Here is a 20,663-nt window from a genome sequence, read left to right on the forward strand (position 1 = left end):
AACCACTACTAATGAATATAGAGGTATCTATATTTGTTTATCAATAGGAAGATCTTCCACACGATTGGAAGATTAAATGAAGATTGGTGGAAAAATCCCTACATGAAGTTGTTCATCTCGTACAGGATCGCAGCCAATGGAGACAGCAAGCTAACAATATTTAGAGTGTCCCCATCCACGCCCTGACAAGGTCTTAGTTACTGAGGACAAGGAGGATATTTGTTGCCAATACTTTACCAAAGAAAATTATACAAATAAACAAGTTGATATAAGGTTGAATGCTCGAATAAATGAACTTTGATAAAATTCTCTTATTCTCTCTCCTGTTGCCGACCAGAATGTAGCTTCGACTATTTTTAGACCATAATTGACGAAATGCCTGAAGATGTTCTAGGAAACGAAAGTACTTGGGCAAGATTTAATTAATAAAACTGTGCTCGATATCTGCCTTTCATTTTATCAAAGTAAAAATAAACTAGTGCCAAGATATCTGTGTTTTATTTTGTTGTTTTCGGAACTCCGGTTTGTTAATGTAATGGAAAACAGATATAGTTATAAAATAATAAGTAAAAACTTTCGTGTACCATATTATATACTCTCTCTATCTGATATTACCTTATACATTTATATATAAAAATGCGTAAGTGTATACTATATTTCTTATTGGTATAAAATAAGTTTTTATTTATTTTACTAAAAGCCTACTTTTTGAATGTTGCCGCCTAAAATTCAGAGCATTTTTTTAAATTGCACTCCTAAATTTCAGAACCTATGTTTTAAATTTGCTGCCAAATAAAATTAGTTTCGGCCCGTCCGCATTCGGCGCTAGAAACTCTCCTAAATCTTTCTATGGGACGTACCTTACTACTAGAGAGCTATCTGCTTATGTGCTTATGCTTATGTACTCTGACACTGACTGACATATCGAGGTAAACGATAATAAGAATATTTTAACATATTCAGGTAAATATATGTGATTTCCCTTAATAGATTTGATTAGATTAATCATTTATTTGTTTTATCATAATGACATTAATTTGTTTTGAACATTTATCTTATCTATCTAAGGTACTGTTAGTTCAAATGAGATAAATATTTAGGAGTGAATCACCTAAAAAGTACTTATAAATAAATAGCTGATATAGCATAATCACTTTTTACTTTATAAATTACTTTTATATTTATAAATTGAATTTATGCAGCTGTATTAAATTTCCGAGAATATCATTTTTTATAATAAAAAAATATAAAATTCTGAATTCTATTTATGGAGTCATAGCAAACAGTTAATCATAATTTTATATAGATTATTATAGTAATAATATAAAAAACTGGAAAGTAGGTAGACATCAAGTGGCTAATTCAGTATTGAATAACTTGATACATAACATTTTTGAAAGTGTATTTAGGTCATTTACCTTCTTCAAAATTGTCTCTAAAAAGTTTAAACATCAGATTATGAAGGAAGTGACATTTGTAGAATATTTCTGTATGCAAAAAGGTTATTCAATTTGATATAGATTTGTAATGCACCAATGATTTATTACACTATTATTGGTGTTTTAATTGTTCTCAACATACTCTGTAATAAAATATCTGTATAATTTACAGCTATGACAAAACAATGCTTTCTATGAGTCAGTTTTTATTTTATAAACTTTGATAAACAATAATAAGCTATGTTACAAAATTCAGATTTTGAGAAAATTATGGTTAAAGTTTTTCATTGTAAACTTTTCTCACATGTACTTTTATTAGACAAAAACTTTCTTTGTCGTTACTAATATATGGAATGTTATTGACAAAAAAATATCAACAAAAAAATTATGTATCAAAAAATTTGAAAAAAAAACAGTCCAAACACCTTCATCCACTGTAGAAGTATAGAAAAAGTAGAACAACAACTACTGTTTTATACAAGAATAATGTATTAAAAGAATAACTTATCTAACTGGTTAACAAGATATTATTGCTTAATATAAGGTAATAACAGTTTAATGATACATTGTTTGTTTTCTAAGATTGGTTCATAGAAATATCAATATTCTGGTTTTACAAACTTAAGCTGTTCTTGGAGATTTTTTCTTTTTTCTTCAGAGATAGTTCAATATTTCTCCCGAATTCTTTCGATTTCAATATTCTCTGGCGCGCTGTTGTTCTATTCTTATTTTGAAGAATATTTACTTTTCTAAATGGAACTGTTTCGTCATATGATTCCTTATACAAATAGGAACCATACTCATCTACTCTTATCCATTTAATTCCGTCTCTAAATCTGACTGTTTCATTTAGTTCATCATTTTTTCTATTAATAAGATGAAGTTTTTGAGGTAGATCTACAATCCTTCTAAAGTGTTGAGTCATATCGATAAGTTGATTTATTCGGCTAGCTTTTGAAATTATTTCCCTGTATACTGTGTTATGTTTTCGTAAAACCTTCTCTATTCTTCTGAAATCTGTGTCACAGTCTAAGTAAGTATGGCCAACCTCAGGAAATTTGTGGTCAATACAACGGAAGTATCGCTTCAAATAAGATACTGCTAAAGGCAAATAATGATCAGATAATCCTTTTTGGTGATGCTTTTGTCAACTTCAATAATATCTGAGTAGGGAACTGCATATTTCGGCACTTCCTCTGTTTGCAAGATCTTCGGTCCAGGTACAAAAACATCCTTTGTCTAGGTCTTTTGTTGTAATATGCATCGTAAAATTGTAAAACCACATTTTGGAAGTTAGGTCTTCGTTGTTACTTCATAAATATCATTAATAAATACACTACATAAAAAAGGTGATGTTATTAAGATGGAGAACTATAGACCAATAAGCCTTCGTCCATCATTCTCAAAAATATTCGAAGAAGGAATATATTTCAGACTACAAAACTTTTTTACTACAAACAACTTATTTAGAGGTTCACAGCATGGTTTTCTCTCAGGGAGATCTGTTGAGACAGCTACCTATTATTTTTTATCAAAAATTTTAGAAAAACTGGAGGCAAAGATAAAAACCATAGGTGCTTTTTTGGACTTATCTAAGACTTTCGATAGCCTAGATCATGTTCTTTTATTACAAAAATTACATATTTATGGAATACAGGGACCGGCATTAAAATGGATAAAATCATTTCTCCCAGATAGGTCGCAAAAGGTATGCCTGGAGAAAAGGGGATGTAAGGTTTACTCTGAACCAATAAATTTAAAATTAGGCATACCACAGGCTAGTGTCCTGTGGCCTTTTCACTTTTTGGTCTACATAAACGACCTTCCAAATGTGGTGGTTAGTAGTTCCTCAAACCTTGTAAATTTCGCTGATGACTCAAATGTGCTTTTTGGGAAAAAACTTCAGAAACACTCCTCGTAGTGGCAGAGCAAATTCTAAGCAAGGCTGAACAGTGGTTCAGTGAAAATCGGTTGTTGCTTATTACTGATAAGACAGTTTTTGTCTACTTTAGAACCAGCCAGTCACGAGAATAGTTTCCAGATACAGTTAATTTTCTATCACAAAACACGGAACCTGCTAGATCAGTTAAATTTCTTGGTATTTATATTGACCAGAATCTGAATTGGGGGGAACAAATACAAAATACAACAAAAAAACTGAATAGAGCCTGCTACTCATTAAGAGTGTTAAAGAGCTATCTAGACCAGGGGATTTTAGTATCAGTATATTATGCAAACTTTTATTTTGTTATGCAATATGGAGTAAACTTCTGGGGTGCTGCAGTAGATAGCTCAACTGTCTTTATAGTCCAAAAAAGGCAGTCCGGGTGATCTTAGGACTAAAGGCGAGAGAATCCTGTAGAGGCTGATTCAAATCACTCAATATACTCACTTTCTCAGGCATCTATATATTTGAATGTATTATGTTCCTTTTTAAAAATTTTTCTTTGTTTTATCACCTGCTTTCCAATCATGAATATAATACAAGAAGCCTTAATTTGAATTTGCCACTTCAAACATTGTCTATAGTCTTAAGAGAGAGGTTTTTCAACACCTAGTTGACATTGAGCCCTATACTGTGGCGGAGTGCCTGGCCTATCCTTCTCCTTGGATCAGCATATTTAATATATTTTAATGTGTGATGTCAATATATTTTATATATTTTTTTAATCTGTAATTAATAATGTGACGTTATTTGCTCAATCATGTTTAAAAATTTATGCAAATCAAAATTTACTCTACTCTACTCTAAATAAGTTAAACAGAAGAGGACCCACATGTGAACCTTGTAGGATCTATGAACTGAACAACATAGGAATCAAGAGTGAACCCTTTATAAAAACAAACTGAAATTTTTCATCAAGATAACTGCTTAACCATGAAATAAACTACTCAGGAAAGCCAATCAATCTTAATTTAAAAATGAACAAAGAATGGATTACTGTGTCAAAGGCCTTCGAGAAATTGATATAAATGTCCACTTGTTACCCACCCTCGAAAGCCCAGACAATATGGTCATGATACAAAAGAAGGTTTGTAGATGTAGATTTACCCTGCCTGAATTCATATTACTCAATAATCAAGAGATTTCTACAATGCCAAGTGAGATATTTGTTTAAAATTAGTTCAAAAAGTTTAGGGATGGCAGATAACATACCAACAGGCCTATAATTTGTTATATTGTCTGTCACAGTCTTTAAATACTGAAGTTACATAACTGTCACGCCACATACTAGGGAAGGTGTGCAGTCTCAATCATAAATTAAATATAGTGCCCTTTTGGTAGTCGCCTTGTTTGTTTTTTCTATCTGAATATATTCGTTATATCCTCCCCTTTTATTTGCTATGTCGCATGTTAGGATTCGACCAGTTGTTTATTTTGTAGTCAGCCTAAGGCCTTCTGTAAGTCAATAAATCAAAATTTGTCTTCTAGTAAATCTATTTTTATCTATAGTGCCCTATGATATCTCGTATGTCACTATATGTTCAGTGCCACTATATAACCAAGTTGTTTTTTGTTGCCCTTGTAATGCAATAATTTCTCTATTCATGGAACATGTCTAGGCTAACTAGAAATTACAGTTTGTTCATATTTTTAATACTTCTTAAATTTCACTACATGAATATAAAAAATATATTTTTTTGTAGACATGGCGGTAGACAGACAAACGTTGTCTCCGTTTTCCAATGAAGATACATGCAAACGTTTGATCTACATAGCTAACGTTCGCCCAAAATATTACTGTGGTGGTCCAGATAAATATACACAAATTAAACCTGCAAAATTGCAATTCGTGAAAGAGATCATCGGTAGTGATTACAATCTGTTGCTTAAGACAATAGAATCAGTCAATGACGACCCATTAATACCATACCGAAAACAAATTTTTAATGTGTTATGTTCATCTATGTTATTAGAAGAAGCTACAAAAGCATGTAAAACAGATATAAGTACATTAATTCCAAAAATTATGAAATATGATGAGGATTTTTTCGACTATGTCCATTGCATGTCTGTGTCTAATAAACACAGGTTTTCAAAATCTGCAAGACGGGTTGTACGTTTGTATTACAAAGATAAAACACCTTCTCAACTGGCTCGGTACTATGCTAATACAATGAGCGTTCATGGCTGGACGCACAAGCGACTTATCACAGTATGTCACGTAAAAGCTGAATCTCCAGGTAAGTTTTTTTGTACAATAAATATACCATTAATTGTCCAAATACAAACTTGAAGTTCGAAGTGGTGTAATATATCTTATGATAAATAAATTAGTTTATTATATGTACAGATGTCCCAATGTCATTTTAGTAGTACTATGCGGAAATCAATAAGAGAACATGACAACAAAAATAGAAAATATTGTCCAGCTCTAGCTGCTGAGAGAAAAGGAGTCTCACTACCCTGGCTCATCAAAAACTACTGCCCATCTCAAGGTCAGAGACAAAGTGGATTTGGGCAGCCTGTACATTTGTACTATTCACGATGATGTTACAGTTTTGCCATTGCATGTTCGATTAGGTTTTATATGGCTAGAATAAACAATAATTGTTTATAGATTTAATGAAATATGCATAAAAAATGTCGAATTTAAGCTTTCATATTACAAACGATTTAAAACATCTTTTTTCCAATTACACAAATACGTTTTTATAAACTACACTAATTCAGCTACTAATTTCACCAAATTCCGTCTTCGTGGAAGTATTTTCCGTAACGTACAAAACTAGTATTGTGGTAGAAGGCCTATTCCTTGCTCCTATTAGTTTTCTTGGACGGCTCCTTTTTATGAGACCCCTTATTGTCAGAGATTTAGAAACTCTTTAAGTTTGTTGTTATTGCCATTACATCGGTCAATGTTTATCTTCAATTTTAGCGCACGAGGTAGTTCTTAGTTACATCATGAAGAAGAAATGTATCGACACAGACGAGGACGAAGACAAGAAGAACTTGGAACTTATGAAAAAATGCGACGAGCTAAGGAAAACTAGCGATAAAAAATTGGCTGTTCCTTTGATTACTGAGTTAAAAGCTTCTATGAAGTTGGTTGATGGACTATTGCGGAAATCAGTAGCGGTAAGTTTTCGACATCAAATTTATATTTTCATTAATGTGAAGTTTTTCCTACCGAACTTCTTATTCGTTTTCATGATTGTAGAAGGGTACTTTTAATATCTATGCTTTCTTTTCTTACCAATTCTGTATGTTATCGTTGTGCCAGCAAAAATGGACAAGCAAAAACGTTTAATTATGAACATGAAATTAGCTTTTTTGTTATAACAATGTTTTTAGAAACAAATTAAATATATACAAAATTTCTTATATATTATATAAATCTTGGATTATTAGACCAGTCACATAAAATTGTAATACATGTAAAAAGTAAAGTTATTCGTTTCAGAACGAATTCTTGAAAAAATTGGTACCCTGCTGTCGGACTATAAGGAGTGGTAGGAATTTTTATGTTGTTTAAATGCTTCCGACAATGACTATAAAAATATTCCCAAGCTCTGTGAATCCATTGTAGCACCCATTCTAGATACATGAACCTATTATGTTTTTTTTATACAAAAAATCTTATTAGTTAAGACTCGTTATTAAATAAATTGTAGATATGGATCGCCATAGTTCCGAATATGTCCATCAAAGAGATACTACAAATGCTTCCCAAATTGTACAAGTATGGATTTCTTAAGAAAGACAAGTCCTTTTATGTCAAAGTCTCAGAAATTTTAACGACCTCCAGCAAGGTGATAGAATGCGGAATTCATCCAATTGAAGTATTTATCCAGATGAAGAATTTTGAAAGCGGAGGAAAGTAAGTAGAACCGTAGATTCTTGTTATTATATGAAATGGAGTGTTCCTACTTAATTTAATCCAGTGATTTTTTTGTCGATTGATGGCGGTTGCAGAGTGGTGTTACCGGATTTATGTTACTATTGGTTAAATTGTCCAATTGAGTTACTATAGTCGGTTCGCTATATTTACGCGGACTTCGGATTAAAAATTTTATTGTAAGTACCCAGTTTTAATTACCTGCACTTTCGGGAAATATCAACTGGTCAAATGAAATGAAAAATAATCCATAACTTTTTTTAATTAAATAATAATGGAAAATCTTTTATATAATTGACAGTATAATAAGGAGAATTACTTCATTAATGGAGTCTAATGTGGCTAATATAAACCTAATAATAATTTTATATTACACTTCACACAGAAAATATGGTCTATGTATATTTGTTCCATGGAGAGAATTTCTAATGAAAAATAAATAAATTTAACTTGCCAACAAAAATGAAAATCAGTCATTATCATCAAAAATATCATAATCGTAATCATCATCACTGTCATCATCATTAATTGTTATTATGATTGGACTTATTTCGTTTATTTTATTTTCACGAGTCCACCAATCTTCTATTAGTTTCTCGCACTTGAATATACAGTTGCACCACACTTCTGGAGTTACAATTGAAAGTGCCTTTCGCCAAGTTTCCCGAACTGCGTCGTCACTATAACCGTTAGGCCCAATACGGTTGTCATAATATTGTTTTGCTATTCCCCATATATATTCGATGGGATTAAACTGGCAATGATACGGTGGCAGACGTAAAACTTGATGACCGTAACTTTCAATAATCTGATCCACAACAAAGGTTTTTGGTTTTGCGTGGATATTTGCCAAGCGTAATAATTCTGATTTTAAAATATGTTGTGTAAATGGTATATGTTCCTTTGTCAACCATTCTTTAATTTTATTAACAGTCCAAGAATTCGTTGGACTTTTGTTTAATACTTCAGAATGGAAAGGTGCATTGTCTAAAATAATTACGCTGGGCTCACTTAAACCTGGGAGAAGTTTTTCATGTAACCATTTTACAAACATTTCTGTGTTCATATTATCGTGATAGTCACTTGATTTTGATTTAGATGAAAATATTAAATCAGCACCTTCTATAAAACCCGATTTCCCTCCTGCACGTAAAATTATGTGTCGCTTCCCTTCTCCATCAGTATGTTTGATAGACTTTACGTTATCATCTTGCCATATTCTCTTAGTTGCACCCCTAGAAAATATCCATGTTTCGTCTAAATATATAAAATTTGCCCTTTCTTCTTTTAATTTAGAATATTTTCTTAGAAAGTTAATTCTTTTATGCACAACAGAACTTCTTTCACAAAGGGCTTTTCTGTTATCCTCCTTTTGAAATTTGAAACCCAAATTATGTATCACTTGCCATAGACTTGTTCTGCCAATTTCGTCAAATTTTCTATCTTTTAATTCCGAGAGAATTGTATTTAAGGTCACATGTTCCTTGTTGGCTCGCATTCGATAAATGGTATCACGAATTTCAAATTTTTTTCCATCTGGAATATCTTTCGTTTTCAATGATAGGCGAGTTTTTCGGTGATCTTCTTTCGGCCGTTCATTATTGCGATTTTGTAATACTCCTCCTAGTTTGGTTTCACCAATTCCTAGAGCATCACATACGCGTTGTTGAACAGATATTACCGATTTTAAAGGACCGCCATTTTTTTTTTCATCCGTAAAATACTTATGTACACTACAAATTAGACTATCTACATCTAACACACGTCTAAGCATTTTTAAATATTTCCACCAAACATACAATGTCATCACTGGCAAAGAATCAATTCAACTGCAATATTGTAACAAATTTATACCTACCCTAATGTTATTTTAATGTATTTTAAAATATGATCATTAATGCAGTTTTTACCTAATTTTCTGGGAAGTCGTTTACTGCAACTGGTTCTCAATGAGTCATTAGCATAATTTTGTTAATCCGAAACCCGCGTAAATATAGCGAACCGACTATATACTTGAATCCGCCTACACAGGCAGTTGGTTTCGTTGTCATTTTAGTTTTGCATATAGCCATAAAGCCAAAAAATATATAGACTTAAAGTACTTTATTGCTTTTCAAAATATGTCCCATTAAGATCGATACACCGTTGCATACTTTCAAACCAATTCTTCTTCTTCCTATGCCGTCCCCATTAACGGAGGTTGGCGACCACATTTTTAAAAGCTTCTCTTCTCTTTGCAACGTGGAATAATTCGTCTACAGTCATGTTTGTCCAGTCTCGAATATTTCGCAGCCATGACTTCCTCTTTCTACCTATTCCCTTTTTGCCATCGACTCTACTCTGCATGATGACCTGCAGAAGGCCATATTTATATGCAGTCTTGCGTACTTTTATTGTTCTCAACAATTTTTTGTCTCGACCCATCCTTCTCAGCACTTCCTCATTAGTGACCCTGGCAGTCCATGGAATTCTCAACATTCTCCGGGATATCCAAAGTTCAAAGGCTTCAAGCTTAACTATTTGCGCTTTTACTGTCCATGTTTCTACCCCGTACAATAGTTGCGACCAGACGTAACATTCAACAAACCTCAGTCTCAGCGCAGTATTCAGATTTTTGTCACAGAACAATTGCTTGAATTTTAAGAACGCTGCCCTTGCCATTTCTATTCGTACCCTGATCTCTTGGTCTGGATCTAATTCTGTGTTGATGTAAGCTCCCAGATATTTATATTTTGTCACTCTCTCTATTTGCTGTCCACCAAGAGTTAGTTGTTCATTATTTATTGGACTCCTTGATACTATCATAAATTTGGTCTTGTCTGTGTTGATGTCAAGTCCCATTTGAATCCATTCACTATTTATTGCATCTAATAAAGTTTGTAGTTCTTCTATACTCTCAGCCATAATTACCATGTCAAACCAATTGGTAAAACAGTTATTCCAGTCTTCAGTTGACACCTGTAAAATCGATGGTTTAAAGGCATCAATGATTTCTTCTGGCGACTGGAATCGCTGCCCACGCATTGAATTCTTTATTTTTGAGAACTTAAAGAAGTCCTTGGGACTTAGGTCGGAGCTATACGGTGGATGGTTTAACAATTCGATGTTTTGAAACTCCAAAAACTATTGTCTTTTGGGCAGTGTGAGCACTTGCATAGTCCTGATGTAGGATGTTTCGCCGTTGTGTGTTGCTTTGTCGAAGTTTCGCGATAACTTCTCGTAAACAAATGGTTATATACCAATCAGAAGTAAAGTTGCGACCATTTCCTTTCACACAGTTCGAGAACGGATCGCTTTTGTTGGGTTTTCCTCATCTTGAAACACCCACACATCGGATTGGCGTTTATTTTCCGATTCGTAGGAGTAAATCCAAGATTCATCGCCACTAACAATACTGTAAACGTGTTTTGAGCTTTTTTTGTTAAACCGTTTCAACGTTTTTCGACACCAATTGACGCGAACCGCTTTTTGATCTATGAGCAAATGGGGGATCATACGAGAAAATAACTACGTAACACCCAGTTCTTCGTGTAGGATCTTTTGGATCGAGGTCTTTGAAATGCCCAAAGAGTCTTCTATTTCACGGTATGTTACACGGTGGTCATCCTTAATTAGCTGACGAACTGCATCAATGTTTTGCTGTGTGACTGTTATTTTGGGTTGTCCTGGCTTGGATTCGTTGCCGAGACTGGAGCGACCACGTTGAAATTCACATGACCTCCAAAATTGGGATATCTCCCAAAATATCAAGATGAGACTGGTGAATGCCCTTGTATTCTCATTATTTCTATACGGGGCAGAGACTTGGACTCTTCGCAGACGCGAGCGCTAAAAAATTGATGCTTTTGAGATGTGGTGCTGGAGAAGAATGCTGCTCATACCTTGGACGGCTCAAAGAACAAACGTTTCCATTTTAAAGCAACTCGAGATTCAGAAAAGGGCATTCCACAATATGTTTGCGACGTATTCTGAAATTTTTCGGTCACGTGGTTCGCAGAGTTGGCGATAGTTTGGAGAGATTAATTGTTTCTAATTATGCGAAATGAATCCGCAATGTTTCGCTTCTAATTATGCGAAATTAATCCAGATATGCTCTCCTTCAAGCCATCCTGCAAGGAAAATATTTGAAAAACGAGGTCCAGAAAGAAGAAGAACATCTTGGTTAAAGAACCTCAGAATCTGGTTCAATACAACATCTGTGCAGCTTTTTCACGCTGCTGCAGATAAGATAAAGATTGCCACCATGATCGCCAACATTCGTAACGGGTAGGCACATCAAGAAGAAGAATTGTTTCTGGAAACGTTCTGGGAAGAAGATCAAGAGGACGATCACCAACTAGATGGTCCGACCAAATTAAGAATTCAGCTGGAAACTCATTCTGCGAAGCTCTCAGAGCAGCTGAAGATAGAGGCCAATGAAGAAAAATTGAAAGAAGTCACGATCCTAAATAATGGGGAAACTACAAGAGAGAGAGAGAGAGAGAGAGAGAGAGAGAGAGAGAGAGAGAGAGAGAGAATTGGTAAGGAGGCAAGCTAAGAGTATCTGCGCCTTGTGGAAACCTCGCATAGCAGGTGATAAAAGACGGAATACTAAATTGATGTTATAAATAACGCGCCCGCCTGTATAACGGAAAGGTTATACAGGCTAGTACAGCTACTATACATATACAATCAATTGCTTCAACAATTTTGTGGACAATTCTGTTAATCATCCATTATTATATTTTTTATGTACCCTTTTTTTTATTACTAGAGATAATCCACTTCCAGAGATTTAACTCCTTTTAATGTCTTCTTCTTCTTCTTAAGATGCCATACACCAAAGTGCGTAGGCGACTATCTCATTACTAGAATTCTGTTCTTGGCGGCGTGACACAGCTCGCCTGTATTGTGTATTCCTGTCCATTCTTTAATATTCCTTAACCAGGATAATTGTTTGCGGCCGGCTCCTCTCCTACCTTCGATCTTCCCTTGTAGGATTAACTGTGGTATTTCATATTTTGCTCCTCTCAATATGTGCCCAAGGTAACCAATCTTGCGTTTTTTAATTAATTCAAAGAGTTCTCTTTCCACGCCGGCTCTCTTAAGGACGTCATCGTTTCGAACTCTATCCACCCAAGGTATGCGCATCATTCTTCTCAATGACCACATTTCAAATGCTTCAAGTTTGTTGATAGATGTTTTTTTCAAAGTCCACGTTTCCATGCCATAAAACAAGATGGACCATATGTAGCACTTGACCATTCTGTAGCGTATTTCGAAATTTAGGTTTTGATTACATAGGAGCGGTCTGAATTTCACAAAAGCTTGTCTTGCCATTTGTATTTGGGTTTTTATCTCTTGTTGTGGATCCGATTGGTCATTGATTGTGGTGCCAAGGTATTTAAAAGTTTTCACGCGTTTTATGCGATCGTCACCTATGCATATTATCGGGTTGTCTGGAGGGTTTCTGCTAATGACCATATATTTCGTTTTCAAAATGTTGATTTTGAGGCCATATTTTTTACCTATGCTATTCACCCTATCAAGTAATAACTGCTGATCTTCCAAATTATCAGTTATAATCACTGTGTCGTCCGCATAGCGTAGGTTGCTAATTGGTATGCCGTTCACCTTCATGCCTAATTCCGTGTCTTCTAATGCTTCCGCAAATATATTTTCAACATATAAATTAAAAAGCATCGGAGAGAGTATGCAGCCTTGGCGGACACCTTTCCGGATTTCAAATTCATCCGTATATTGGTCTTTATCAATCCTCACCTTTGCCATTTGGTTCCAGTATAGATTCTGAATAATTCTGATCTCCTTCTGGTCCATGTTGGCCCTATGTAGTAGTTCCATCATGATATCATGTTTAACATTGTCAAATGCCTTCTCGTAGTCGATGAAGGTGAGGTAGACATCTTTTCGTTGATCTAAACAGTTTTGTATTAAGGTGTTCAAACATAAAATTGCCTCTCTTGTTCCTAGTCCTCCCTTAAAACCGAATTGTGTTGACCCGCTAAGTTCTTCTAGTATCTTGTACATTCTTGAGTGTAATATCCTAAGGAAGAGTTTCAGCAAGTGACTCATTAAACTGATTAAGCGGTGTTCATTGCATTTTGTGGCATTAGCTGTTTTTGGGATCATCACAAAGGATGACTGCAGCCATTCTCGCGGAATGTAACCAGTATCATAAATTCTATTGAACAGCTTTACCAAGATTTCGATATTCTCCTCGTCTAGTAGTTTTATTGCTTCTATATTAATTTCATCTGGACCTGTTGCTTTATGCATCTTTGTGGTTCTAACTGCATATTCTATTTCACTTCGCATTATTGATGGCCCTGATAAGTTTTCGGAAGGAAGTTTGCGCGTTGGTTGTGTTGGTCTTTCCTCATTAAAAAGTCTTTCTGCGTATTCTTTCCACGCCATTGCTATCTCCTCTTCTGACTCTATGTATTCGTTTCTGTCGTTGCGTATTCTTGTTCTGTGGTGGCTTTTGTGTATATTCGATATTTCTTTGATCTTCTTATGTAGTCCAAAACTATCTCCTTTTTCCTGCAATTGTTATATTTCGTTGCACCTTTCCACCATCCAACGTTCTTTTGCTTTCTTAATTTTCTGGCGAATTTCTTTGTGTATCTGTTTGTATTTGTCTTGATTACGTTGTTGTTTATGTTGCCTTCGCTTTTCCATTAGATCCATAATTTCGTCCGTCATCCATTCGTTATGCTTTCTCTTTCTGATCTGTGTTTTAACTTCCCTGTTTACTGCCAGAATCGTTCCTTTAATATCATTGACCATCTCTTCGATATCATCATTTTGTTCTATTATTCGCATTCTTTTATTAATTTGATTTGCATAACTCTTCTTCAGATTTTCGTCTCTCATCAGTTCTCTTGTATTTATAGGCGTGCTGGTGTTTGTATTTGTTCTCTTAATTTTTGCTAGTTTTAACCTCACATCTGCTATTAGCGGATTATGATCGGATGTAATATCAGCACCTGGATATGCTGCGATTCTTTTGATAGCGTTACGAAATCTTCTGTTTATTAAAACGTAGTCAATTTGGTTTCTAATTATTCGATTTGGACGGTCTCCTGGTGATTTCCAAGTATATAACTTACGAGGTGGGAGCTGAAACCATGTGTTCATGACGACAAAACCGTTCTCCTGGCAGAATTCACACAGCAGGTCGCCTCTTTCATTTCTAACTCCAAGGCCGTACTCTCCAATTATGTCTTCATATCTTCCTTTACCCACCTTGGCGTTAAAGTCGCCCATTATTATGTTTATGTCCTCTTTCTTTGTTAGTCTTATTGCTTTTTCTAGATCTTTATAGAACTTAGTTATTTCTTCTTCTGACTTATCTGCTGTTGGTGCATATGCTTGTGTCACATTTATGTTTACTGGTTTGCCTGTCATTTTGATCAACATGACTCGTTCGGAAATTGGAACAAAATCTGTCACCGATTTACTGATCTACCTGTCAAGAGCAATAGCCACTCCATGTCGGTGATGTCTATCTGTTGGGTCACTACACGAGTAATACATAGTAATCTTATCTTTCGTAAACTGTCCAGATCCAGTCCATCCATTTTAATGTCTATTCCCAGCAAATGTTGTAAGAAATAATTCGATTTTGAACAATGTCAATACGACAGTCGAGTCTACCAGAAGAACATGTGATTAATTTGACATTTGACATTTGCAATTAACATGTGATTTATACCAAGCATATATACCAACTAAAATTTCTGAAATCAAGTTCACGAAAAACCGCGTTATGACAACTTTTATGTAGTACATGACAATACAACGTCACTGTGCCGGATCAGATTTGTTATAATGATGATAAATGTGATGTTATGGTAAAAATGCCGTATTTAATATCCCCCTGCTTATATCGCCTTGTACTTATCTTTGCAATTTGATTTAAATATGATTTACTTAATTACATATTTTACAGACCTTTAGATCCGAAACTATTGCATCACTTGGTAGCCGAAAAAAATGTATCCGAAGAAGATTTAGCGAAATATAAAGCACCGGTTCAAATAAAAAGCCCGACCTTCATCAATACCATACAAAAGTGCATGAACATATCAATCAATAACGTTAAAGGTGTTAATAAGCGATTCTTGATCACTGTAGACGCCACTAACAAGATGGATACTGCATGTATTGGCAATAGAAACATATCAAGTGTGGAAGCTGCTGCCGCTTTTCTTTGGTACTTTTTGAGGACAGAGAACCATGTAACTGTGGCTGTTTTCAAAGAGACTGATATTGAAGTTATTCCCATGGATAAAAGTAAGTAAAAATTTAGTAAACGTAAAACAAATGGTATTTTTTTAAGTGAGATTTTAGTTGGAACTTATTCCTTTTATAGAAATACTTTTGTGCAGTTCGTTACCTGATTTTTAATTTAAATAATTTAGAGAATGTCTTCCATTATCTAAATTTCCTTGAAGTCTACAGGAAAGAAGTTTCCATTTTCTGTGGCGATCATATGAAGTACTGCTGTTGCTCTCTCTCTCTATCTCTCTCTCTATTCTCTCTCTCTCCCTCTATTCTCCCTCTCTCTCTCCCTCTATTCTCTCTCTCTCTCTCTCTCTCTCTCTCTCTCTCTCTCTCTCTCTCTCTCTCTCTGTATTCTGGATGTGATATTCCTGTAACATGTTAGTCACTTAAATAGTGTGGAATCTGTCAACCACCATTATTTATGTCTTAGCTTTATTGATTTTCAGACCAACTTTATTGCTTTCATACTTAACTCTTCGCAGGAGATTAAACATTTCTTGCTCATTTGCTGCTATAAGTGTAGTGTCATCAACATATCTTAAATTGGAGATTTTCCTACCAGCCACTGTTACTCCACCGGCCATCCATCTAAAGTTATCCTCATGACATGTTCACCATAAATGTTGCTTAAGTTAGGTGACAACACGCATCCTTCTCTAACACCTCTCTCGGTCTTGAATTTGTTTAAGAACTTCTGATCTAGTCGTACTGTTGCTATATAGGACTGGTACAGATTTTTAATAAGTGTCTCAAGGTGCATTGGTGTGCCCATTTCTATTAAAACGGACCACAAATTTATCCAGCTTACACAGTTAAATGCCGGCTACGTACATATAAAACTGTAAGCGTTTCGTGACGGGTGAGATTGAGTCGAGTCAATGCAAAAACATATAGGCACACCGTGTGATAAGAAGTAGTCAATTCAAAACTGATATTCTGGGAAGATTATGTAAAAAGTAGTAATTTTTTTTAATTCCCAGCTAATTTGTTTATAAACATAAGTAGTCTCGTTTTAAAGATAGAGTCTAAGTCATATTTTTATCTGTTATAATATATCTTGTAGAATCGCAAATCCACGAATATGTTCAGAAGATTAAAGAGAACGAAAACGAATATTTACTTGTGTCCTCTCCAATCGAATGGGCCAGTAAAAATAAAAAGAAATTCGATGTGTTTATCAATTTCATACATCACTACGAGTACCACTCTACCATTCCAAAGGACGTGAAGGACACGATGAAGAAGCCTGTCGACGTTTTAAAGAAGTACAGACAAAAGCTTGCGTTACCAGATGCAAAGTAAGTTTTTATCTTTTTTGTACTTTTATAACCCTATTAAAAATCTTAATGTTAGATCTTATCTTAAATATTTCTTTAATGTGTCAACATTTTTTTACCACTTTTTCAATATTTTTACATTGGTAAACATTATTTTTCACCGTGTTCTGGCTAATGTCAATTGGTTTTGCAATTACCCGCAACACCTCACCGCAACTGTGAGTTGCGGTGCGCAAGTCTCTCTCAGTTTTTTATTTATTCCTTCGCTCCAACTTTTTCTCGCTCTGCCTCGATTTCTCTTTCCATTTTAATATTTCAAAAAATTTTTATTTCAAATCCTTTATAAAAGGTAAGTATATAATAAATAATTTATATTTTAATTATTTATAATTTAATATAAAATAAAGGTATATTTATATAACTTTTATAAAGGATTTGAAATAAAAATTTTGTGATACATGCTATACAGCCAGCTATAGGAACTTAGTTTCCTAGTGGATTTTAATATTTCTTTTGGTATTCGTTGTTCATCCATTCTGTTTATGTGTCCGAACCAGATAAGTTGTTTTGTTGTTAAATCATCTGTGATTGTTCGTTTGATTCCCATTATTTCTCTAATGCGTTCAATGTGGTATAAAAATGAATGGCGTCAATATTAACAATTTGAGATATGCGGATGACACAGTGTTAATTGCAAGCAATTACGAAGAACTTCAACATCTAATTAATAGGATTACCACAACGTGTGATGAATATGGCCTTAAGCTAAACACAGCAAAGACAAAGGTGATGGTCGTCAGTAAAACGCCAATACAACCGGAAGTGGTAACAGCTTATGGTGAACCACTGGAGAGAACTAACAGTATCACTTACCTTGGTTGTAATCTAAATGAGAACTGGGACATGAGCAAAGAAATTAGAATACGGATATTACGAATATTACTTTAAGTCTGAAAATTAGATTAGTGAGATGTTATGTGTTCTCTACTCTTTTGTATGGTGTCGAAGGTTGGACTTTGACGGATACACTTCTCAAGAAACTGGAAGCCTTTGAAATCTGGAGAATCCTACGAATAAGTTGGGTGGATAGAGTTCGTAACGAAGTTGTTTTGCATCGGATGGGAAAAGTTACGGAAGTCGTCAAACAGTTAAAAAACGCAAACTTGAATATTTTGGCCATGTTATGCGCCACCCAGAGAGATATAATATACTCCATTTAATAATACAAGACAAGGTAGACGGAAGAAGAGGGCTAGGTCGAAGAAAAACGTCATGGCTTAGAAACCTGAGAAATTGGTTTAACAGATCCTCTGCATCTTTTCCGAGCTGCCGTCAACAAAATTACTATAGCCAATTTGATAACGCTCGATAACCGAGCTCGGCACATGAAGAAAAAAAAAAGTTCGTTAATAATCCTTTCTCTTCTAGATCTTCCTGCAGCTCTTCTCCAAAAATCCATTTCCGTCGCTTTCAGCGTTGCCAGTGTTCTTTCTTTCAGTGGCCATACCTCACAGCTTCCGGAGTGGAAATCCACACGTCAAATATTAGTTAATTAAAAATGTGTTTTTCATTACAATTACAACCAGTAATTGTGGCTTAATCTCATAAAAACATAATATATAACTTAACCTGGCATGGATTTTATCTATGCATACAGCAAACGCCAGTTAACTTGGCGACGAAAATAGCGTCGTAATTGAGCACTGAGAAATAGATTATGTTTACGCCCCATGATTCTCCTATTGGTTTACTATTTCTGATAAGTAGTTTCAGTGGCGTAACAGTATAATTCAAATAATTATTACACAATTAAAAAAGTAGTAATATTTTTCGCAAGCTAATATATCATTAGAAAGATGAAATTGTTATTATTTTTTTAGTCAATTTAAATAGAAAGCCACTGGTTTATAATATCTCTTTTTTAAATGAAACGTTTTTCTGGCTTACATTATTTTTGACTGTAGCCCATATAAGTTCAATCGGGTTTAAGTCAGGATGGTACGGAGTGCAATGAACATCGCACCATAACCTTAATGAGTCATGTCATGAAATTGTTTTTAAAAGTAATTCACAATAGAATACATAAGAAATTAGATGAAGGCATAAGTAATACACAAATGGGATTTAGGAAAGGACCGGGAACACGAGATGCACTGTTTGCAGTAAGTGTTCTTTCGCAGAGATGCTTAGATATAAATCAGGAAGTATATGCCTGTTTCATTGATTTTGAGAAGGCATTTGACAGAGTGCAGCATAATCGACTTAAAGAAATTTTATTTAATATTTTTAATATTTATTTAATAATCCATTCTTAATGAATCACATGTCTCCACCGGTATGTACTATTATTAGTCGTTGACCTTTGGAAATATTAGAAAATAATCCCTTTGTTGATTCGTCAGTCCAGTTCTTCGAAGAAGTATGACTACACTTACACGCTGTGTAAGTAAATCTCGTCAACATACACAATTGGCCTATTTTGAGTACGAAAATGTTTGATTTGCCTGAGATATTTTATTCTCAAAGCTCGTATTTCACTTTTTTCTATAAGCAATTTTCGGTTCTCCGCCAACGAAATTGCATTTTGCGTAGAAGTCGCCTTAGAGATGTCTGTGCAATTGTAATATCCAAATCGCTATGAATTTTTTGTTTTAATTTTTTTTACCGTAACCCGACATTTGACTGTTTTATAAAAATCGTAGATTATTCTGCGAATGTCTCTTGTTTGGTATTCCGGCAAATCTATGATTTATCTCCTTACTCGTTTTTTGCCTGAACTGGCAAACTGAACTCTATCGGTATTTTTCAAAGAACATTTTGCCTCTCTTGTTATCCTTTCGATTGTTCTGATGGAAATTCCTGTAAAAGTAACTATAGTGATTCATTTTATCTAGTATGTAAGTATAAAAAAGTCTATATTTACTGCCATACCGAAAGACAGTACACAATATATTCATGTGCTAATAGGTGTAATAATTTAAGTATGTTAAAAAATATCTTTCAATTATCGAGAGTAAGACCGATGTACATACAATAATTATAATTTCACAATTTTTTGCAAATATGTTTATTTAAAAAGCTATGCCGTTGCAAACTTGAATATTTTGGCCATGTTATGCGACACCCAGAGATATATAATATACTCCACTTAATAATACAAGGCAAGGTAGATGGAAGAAGAGTGGACAGGTCGAAGAAGAACGTCATGGAGTAGAGAGAATGGTTTAACAGATCCTCTGCATCCCTTTTCCGAGCTGCCGTCAACAAAATTACTATAGCCAATTTGATAGCAAACGCTCGATAATCGAGCACGGCACATGAAAAAGAAGAATGCCATATGATACAACCACGAAAGTACTTTCTACAACTAAAAGAGAATGAATTAAGCAGATATGACTAATAAAATATAAAGGAAAAGTTAAAAACTCTCGATTATTTTCAGTTCATTTGATAGCGAATTAAAATTAATTTATTGTACAAACTTACCTGTTGCTTTAGCTGTTCTTTCACAGTTTTCAAGGTATTTGCTTCGAGCTTAAAATTTTTGAAATAATTAAACATATTATACATGATCTCACGATATTGTCCATTAATAACAGAATTAGTCTTTCTATTACAGTATACTCCCTCTATAACGAACACGGTTATTACGAGTTTTCGCTTATAACGAGGTACATTAGATGTAACGTGAAATTTCTATTGAACTATAACCCTCTATAGCGCGGTAAATTTGCTTATAACGAGAGAAAATAAGATTGAAAAACGTGTTTTTTTTACGTTTTGGCCCGACCGTAGCTATAAATAAATACCCTTTTTAATTG

At 34.3% G+C, this 20,663-nt stretch overlaps 1 protein-coding gene across 1 annotated transcript in view; it reads left to right on the plus strand.

The window, feature by feature from the left end:
* The first annotated feature begins 903 nt into the window (after positions 1-903).
* The window catches only part of LOC140436475 (RNA-binding protein RO60), a 35,560-nt gene continuing 15,800 nt past the window's right edge, over positions 904-20,663 (plus strand). Inside the window, exons 1-6 of the mRNA XM_072525327.1 lie at positions 904-963; positions 5,088-5,624; positions 6,320-6,519; positions 7,056-7,261; positions 15,231-15,574; positions 16,629-16,863. Of these exons, the coding sequence (XP_072381428.1) occupies positions 5,090-5,624; positions 6,320-6,519; positions 7,056-7,261; positions 15,231-15,574; positions 16,629-16,863 (1,520 nt within the window). The 5' untranslated portion in view covers positions 904-963; positions 5,088-5,089. The remainder of the gene's footprint in view (positions 964-5,087; positions 5,625-6,319; positions 6,520-7,055; positions 7,262-15,230; positions 15,575-16,628; positions 16,864-20,663) is intronic.

The sequence above is a fragment of the Diabrotica undecimpunctata genome, chromosome 3, assembly GCF_040954645.1.
Source record: "Diabrotica undecimpunctata isolate CICGRU chromosome 3, icDiaUnde3, whole genome shotgun sequence".
In the NCBI taxonomy this organism is placed as follows: Eukaryota; Metazoa; Arthropoda; class Insecta; order Coleoptera; family Chrysomelidae; genus Diabrotica; species Diabrotica undecimpunctata.